This window comes from Bidens hawaiensis, unplaced genomic scaffold (assembly GCF_021521415.1).
Source record: "Bidens hawaiensis isolate Kalapana, Puna unplaced genomic scaffold, B.hawaiensis_p1.1 tig00016882_1, whole genome shotgun sequence".
Classification (NCBI taxonomy): domain Eukaryota; kingdom Viridiplantae; phylum Streptophyta; class Magnoliopsida; order Asterales; family Asteraceae; genus Bidens; species Bidens hawaiensis.
The window spans coordinates 327942-335274 of NW_027492561.1; the positions used below are offsets into that span (position 1 = coordinate 327942).

A 7333-nucleotide genomic window follows, 5' to 3' on the forward strand; every position below is an offset into this window, starting at 1 on the left:
TAATGATAATGCTAATGAGAATAATAATGTTTGTTGGCAGTAGCAACATGTAACTAAAATAGAATAATATGATAATAAAAGTAATAGTATTATTAATAACTAGGGTATAGACCCGCGTGACACGCGGGTGGAATAATATGTCACTATAAAAAATCAATTTAAACATACGTTTAAGTTAACATACTACTTGTTCATATTTGTTACAAATTACATTGTCTTAAGATTCAAACTTCAAAATTACAATAACTTAATTTAAACCAAACCACCAAAAGACATTAACAAAAACACTAACCATGTTCTTTGATATAAAAACATCATCAAAGTCTTCAAAAGTTATACCAGCATAAACTCCCATTTCCTAAACACCTGAAAAGTTATAAAAACAACACAATATTCATTTAAATTAAACTGAACATAACAACATGTATAATAATTACTAAAATCTAAGCATTACAAAGTTGTTATGTCCGACCTACATATCTAAAGTTAATAAATATAGTTATTAGTTGGTATAAAAAGATGTTGACAATATACTGATATTTTTAAGTCTATAAACAATATCTAAAGTATTAATATATTACCTTCTCCTTCATCATCGGACAACAAACTTTCGGGATAACCATCATAATCACTTTCATAGTTTGTACATTCGGCTAACCACTTAACCTTCAAACTAACCTCCCTTTCCAACTCAAGATGTGCAATTTGTTTTCTATGATTAGATAACTTCAACATATCTAGGTCTCTCAAAAGGAACAAATCATCACATGACAATAGTTGGTTAGGATTCAAATTTTTATTCTACCCATTCTCAAAGTTGATAACAACTTTGTTTTGATTAGGATAAAAAAACCAATCCCTAACATGTTCAAACGGTAAAACATCTTGGTGGAGATCATCAAGGTAATCACGTAATAGATTGATGAGATTGGTTCTTGAATACAAGAAGAAACTTTCCGAACACAAATCTCATGAATCTGATGCTTAAGGAGGTTATTAAACATCATCATCGGTTCCATATTATCTTTTTGTATCAAGAAGAAATCACTAAACAGAAATTCATACTTACGTAAAACAGTTGAAAACATCCAATTCATAATGGTCGACATTTGTTAGCAATATACTCGTACTTTGTTATCAAAAATCTTTAGATTGAAAAGAAGAAGAAGAAGAAGATTAATTAAAATGATAATTATAAAATATATAAATGAAGTGACGGTTTATTTTTCCAATGAGTAAAATGATTATATCTATTTAATTATCATGTATAGTAACTCTATATCTCTAATATTTTGTTAGATATTATTATTATTATAAATATTTTAAGTTGAAATTGAAATTTAAACAATGCTATCCATTCAAACATATATATCGGAAAATTAAAATATTTATTAATAAGTTAATAACAATTTATAAGTTATGATTAAACAAATACAAAAAACGTTTTACAAGTACCTAACAAAAGAATAGAAAAAAATAAGTTACATGATAACACTTAGAGTAGAATATAACAATTTAAAATAAATGACAAATAAAATATTAATCATTCTAAGTTTCCAAAAATCTCCTTGTACACAACATTTGTTGTTTTATTTGTAAGCTTTGATTCTTTGTCGAGTATCAATAACTTAATACCATCTCGACTCTTAACTCTTGACAAAGCCACATAAAGCTGACCATGAGAAAATACAGGATTTTTAAGATACAATCCAACTCTTGACAATGATTGATCTTGACTTTTGTTGATTGTCATGGCCAAACATAAGCAAATAGGAAACTGTCTCCTTTTTTAATTTGAAAGGAAGTTTCTTATCAGTTGGTGTAAGGCTTATTTGCCTAATTAAAGTGCGATATCCTATATTTGTACCAGAGACAACTTTAGCTTCAATTACACGCCTACCTAAACTAACGACTTAAAGGCGCGTTCCATTGCACAGACCCTTTTTATGATTAATATTCCTTAATAGCAAGATGGGAACACCAACTTTAAGAACCAATCTATGATTAGGCATTCCTGACATCTTTAAACCATTTAACAAATCAGGGGAATACAACTGTGGATCAACATCGTCTGAAACGTCTTCAGATTCAGCTAAACTGTCGGAACTTAGCTACTGGACTTCGTCCCCAGGAAAAAGGGCTAACATACGTTCGTTAATTTCTTGAACCACCTCATTCAAAGGTGCAAGCAGTGCGCGATCCTGAAAGTAAGTAACTTCGTTGAATCTATCTAATAAATCAGGATATACAAACTTTATTAAATCACCAATCGGATCAAGTGAGTTCAATATCAACAAATCGTCTGGAATATCAATAACCGACTCTCCGTCATTTGGACCACCCACGGTTACTTGGCCTAAGTCTAACAGCCAGTCAGCAAACTCTTTGATGTTTTCAGCGTCTGAAGATCGACATCCAATTGTAAGCCTCATGTTCTTAGTTAGTTTAAGAACCTTACACTTAGACCAGATATAAGAAGAATTGATGCAAGCATTGACACATTCACTTCTGGTACCGTTGGTTACAACGGGCAAAATCTGCCGAAAATCACCACAAAAAACAACCACCTTACCTCCAAAAAGTGCTTCGGAAGTATTTGCAGAATCACCATTCATAACATCGTTTAAAGTTCTGTCTAAAGCTTCAAAAGCATGCTTATGAATCATTGGTGCTTCATCCCAAATTATCAAGCTTGTCTTTTTCAATAATTCATAGACGTCGGTATTTCCTTTAACCTAAGTATAAGAAAACATAATATATATATATATATATAAAGTAACATATTTTAAAGTAAATTTATATTCGAATAACAAATAAAACGATATATATAATAAAAAAACTATTATACTATAGATTAAAATCCACATGTCGGTGCCACATAAAAGATTCAATTTCTAGAATAACCATTTTAGTAATTATTTAGGAAAGAATACCAATTATCATTTGGTGGTCTGGTGGTTAAGCAAGCATTTGTTGAAACATGAACTGTTTCTCTGCCCATGTTCGAACTCTTCTCATGTGATTTTTAGGCTATTGCTTTTAGAATATATTTTACTTTTTCTTTTTTTTTTGTTTTCATTTTGTAAAGGACATTTTTTTTCAACCAATTTAATACATATGTTAATTTTTTTTTAAAAAAATATGTGTCTTTTCAACTTAATAGTTTTACGATTTAGTATCGTTAGCATTGCTATCGGCTACATTCGTGTTCAATGTCGTAGCTAGCGCACGGGCATTTTTAATATGTTAATTGTATTTTAGCGTTGACGAATTTAGCTTGTTTTGTTTAGTTCCAGTGTCATATTGATATTGATCGAATTCACAACTAACGGTCACATTGTGTGTGTGCCAACCGAATACACGCTGTTTTAGGAATGCTTTTTTTTTATCACAACTATCTTCCACAGCATGCGGGTTTTTCCAACCGAGTACACATCTTTTTAAACATGTTTTATCACAAGTCTATTCGATTGTCATTGTTATTTTATCCGTTTACTTATCCTTTTGGGTTTGTCACCGTAACAAATCTAACTAATATCCATCGAACACGTGTCTTTCATCGCCGCAACGCGGCGGTTTATTACCTAGTTAATATTAAAAGTAACAAAAAGTATTTTGTAATATTACCAGACAGATGGAATCTTCGGTCAAATTAATGGGTATCAAAAATCTCGAATGTGCTGTTCTTCCACCCTCCAACAGCAAAGAAGCTATACCGCTTGAAGCAACATTCAACACAACGTCTCCCTTTGACCTTATAGATGCAGATAAGGTCTTCCATAAATAAGTTTTTCCAGTACCACCGTGACCATAAACAAAAAACACGCCACCTTTAATTCAACCAAAGCATTCATTATTTCATTATAAACCCCTCTCTGTGCATCAGTTAACGAATCAAATAGATTATTAAATTCGTTATTCATGATCTCGGTATCATATGAAAGCTCTTCCACCATCAACGGATTAGTTGCTCTTGAAATTGTTTCTATATCTGGAAAAGGCATTTGTTGATGTCTTCTAAGACTTGAGTTGTTGCAAATTAGAAAATTTTCAATTTCCAGGAGTGCTAAGTTTTTTAGCTGCTCTTCATTAAGAATCAAATCTGAAATCAATATAATAACCTACTAAAATTAATATAATATAAATTTTTATTGATATTAGATATTTGGAATCCTTGAAAATATTAAAAAAAATAAATCATATCAGGGTTGTTTTGATCTTTTTGTTGTTTGTATAGAATACCGTCAACTAAAAGTTGTCAAGTACTTTCCCAAACAAAATGAGGTCTAGATAAACTATAACTAATCAACATTGTAGCAACTAAATTCCTTAAATAATATCCGGTAGAAGTGTGACTTGCTTCTTCAATTGCTTCTATGTATTCATTATCATCATCTAAAAGACCTCTTTTGTAACATGCATCTCGAAAAGTTTCACACACAACTCCATCAACTGTTCGAATATCTTCAAAACATTCTGGCCCTTTAATCTTATTTAATAATATTCTTAGATAATAAGCTTCATCAAATGCGGTTGGAACAGCATGAACTCTACCGATTGCAAAACCCCTTTGCCGAGGTTCCCATTTACGAACTTGTTTTTTCCAAACACACTTTGTTGGAAACTCAGCGTATGTGAGAGTCTTTGCAAGGTCATACTTCTTATTACACTCAAACCAACCGGTAAACATGGAAGAAGCATTAGTTGTTTTGTTTAAAATATCTTCAATATCTTCGTTAGCACCATATATTACCTGTTGTTCACCGGGTAAATGAAAAGCAAGCCTCATAACAGACGGAAGCCTATAATGCACATCAAATGAGAATATCCTCCATGCAGCCTCGCATGCAGAGACGTATCTGCAATCATAAAACGCTTTGATTTCACCTAAATCTGGATCTTGGTTATCACCATTGTTATTTTGTACAAGCGATATTGTTGCTCGGTCTGGAGCCTTATTAATGTATTTAAACAAATACTTTATAGATCCATCTTGATTGCAACACTCAACGTTAACATGTGCTTGAAAATTTTTTAATAGAGTCTTGTTGTATGGAACGACAGTTCTATTATCCATCATTATATCTGACTTAACAACATATTGACCGTTATCTCTTCTTTTGTATACCGAAAAACCATTTGAATCAATAGTTGTTTCATCATTAAATATTTTAGGAAAATTTTTGGAGCATCTTTTGTTTACCATGCAGGTGCACTTCGGGTTAGCATCACCACATGGACCGTGAATCATATGATCAGATACAAGCTTGTATAGGTCTGGATCACTGTCTTTGTTTGGGATCTTAGCAGAAATAAATTTATCTACATCTTTTGGATTATGAATCTTGTTGCCTGAATGCAAAAATATGCAAATATGGGCGTGCGGTAGACCCCTTTTTTGAAACTCTATCGTGCAAACAATAGCAATAAAGATAATAAAAGTAAATATTCAACAGCCTCTAAATATTATTAACATTTATAATATACAAGTAGGTCTTCTATTATAATTGTATATTCATAAAATTAAATAAAATTATCTGCTTGAACCCTTCCGAACAAAGACTTATCCTTCACCAATTTAATCACTGCATCAAGCTTGAGCTTGAAAAGCCGACATAATATATCAAGTCTATCTTCCGAGTTTAACGTTGTATCCTTAAGAAATCTTTTAAATTCTGGCCAATTAGGATTACATGTTATGGTTATGAAAAAATCGGGATACCCGAACCATCTACGAAGACACATAGCGTCTAGATTATTTTGCATCATATATCTTGCTCCGCCAGTAAATGAAGATGGTAGAATAACACGTTGACTAGCACTTGAAACAATAGTATTTCCAACAGCTTTCATACCTCGTAAACTTTGGTAAGTATCGCACCTAAGTTCATGTTGTTAACCGCATATAAAATGTAATCTTTGAGCCTCAATCATTGTATATTTGTCAACTAAAATTTGCTGAAACAAACGCCTACCATTTAACATGGTTGAAAACGTATTTGGCCTATCTTGAATACGATAAACAAAAAACTCACGCATTGTAACCTTTTTGCGTGCTGCGGTTGATGAAGACGAAACATTCTTATGAAGTATTTTAACCTGATAACCATCCTCACCAAAAGGATGAAATAACGGGTATTTAAGAGGTGTATAAGATGGATGAAGTTCACTGATACGCTTTAACGAACCAGAATTCTTCGTAACTATTATATCTCGGTTATCAACAGCGTCATCAATATCGCCAACGATTAAAGCAGCAACTTCAGAATTGGATGGTAAGTTATATTGTCTGGCATCATGCTGTCTTGTTCCAATAATACGCAACTTCAAATCTAGTTGTGGGTTTTCTTCAAAACAATCTCGTACCATTCGATAATCTTGGACCAAATGATTATTTGAATCTAACATTGTCTTCAATTAATTAATAATATGCTTTTCTTGGTCGTCGACCTTTGAATTATTTTCACTGCCCACAAAAAAAAATATATAGTTTGATTATATACAATAAAAATTAAACTAACAAAAAAAATATGATAACTAAAGTAGAAGAATATCGTTAAAGTATTTAACCAAATACATGTTGACGATTTGAAATCTCGTTTTCCGTGTCATAAATGTAAAGTTGAGAAAACTGTGGATTACGTCCATCTAAAGGTAAAAGACTTCCCAAATAATGATAGTTTTCACCGCTAAGTCGAAACGTAAAAGGCGCTTTGCCTCTATTTATGGAATGGCCAATCTTTCCTCCCATAGACCTAAACGAAAACATCGAATTGAAACGTCTAATGTTTTTCAAGAAGTACTTACTGATGGCTCTTTCACCACGAAATAATTGAAGATAACTTTCATCTGGTTGTCTAACATCGGGAAGTTCGACTTTTCCATTATGACAACAAAGGGAAAAAGCTTCTTCTTCAATAGTACTACTTGGTCTGTTAACTTCGGCTTTCCACAACAATGCATTGCAACTTGGACACATAACGGATTGATTTCCATGATCAACATATTCTACACGATTAATATATCATGATATGTAGTTACTTCGTGTAGATAAACACATAATAATTGATTGAAATAAAAATAGGAAATATATATTATACATGATGATATTCCTTTATAAACATCTAAAACATTTTGATAACCAACAAATGTAGCATGTTCACTTAAATCAGCCATAGGTATATGTACTATAGGAGTTCTTTTTCTTGACCTTCTACGAAAGGTCCTAGATAACTCAGGAATGTCATCAACAACAGAAGACGTGTTTGATCCTTCGTTAACATTACTTCCAAATAGATCACCTGTTAATAATTAAATAAATAAAAGTTATTAC

General features: G+C 31.9%; 2 protein-coding genes across 2 annotated transcripts; both read right to left on the reverse strand.

Moving 5' to 3' along the window:
- Positions 1-2111: 2111 nt before the first annotated feature.
- Positions 2112-2666, reverse strand: LOC143552451 (uncharacterized). The gene has a single exon (XM_077042668.1). It carries the CDS (start codon positions 2664-2666, stop codon positions 2112-2114), a length of 555 nt encoding a protein of 184 aa, XP_076898783.1.
- Positions 2667-3527: 861 nt separating this feature from the next.
- On the reverse strand, positions 3528-6369 carry LOC143552452 (uncharacterized). Its single transcript, XM_077042669.1, has 4 exons — positions 5976-6369; positions 4267-5352; positions 3628-3830; positions 3528-3584 (listed from the first exon to the last, which is right to left on the reverse strand). Exons 1-4 carry the CDS (start codon positions 6367-6369, stop codon positions 3528-3530), a joined length of 1740 nt encoding a protein of 579 aa, XP_076898784.1.
- Between the last annotated feature and the right edge of the window lie 964 nt (positions 6370-7333).

Excerpts from the sequence above, each read along its gene's own strand:
- LOC143552451 (XM_077042668.1), bottom strand. The coding sequence starts at position 2,666 with ATGATTCATAAGCATGCTTTTGAAGCTTTAGACAGAACTTTAAACGAT.
- LOC143552452 (XM_077042669.1), bottom strand. The coding sequence starts at position 6,369 with ATGGTACGAGATTGTTTTGAAGAAAACCCACAACTAGATTTGAAGTTG. Across the intron at positions 5,353-5,975 it reads GTTTTCAACCATGTTAAATG|GCAACAAGATTCATAATCCA; the intron begins GTAGGCGTTTGT and ends TTTTGCATTCAG. Across the intron at positions 3,585-3,627 it reads CCGAAGATTCCATCTGTCTG|GTAATAAACCGCCGCGTTGC; the intron begins GTAATATTACAA and ends AATATTAACTAG.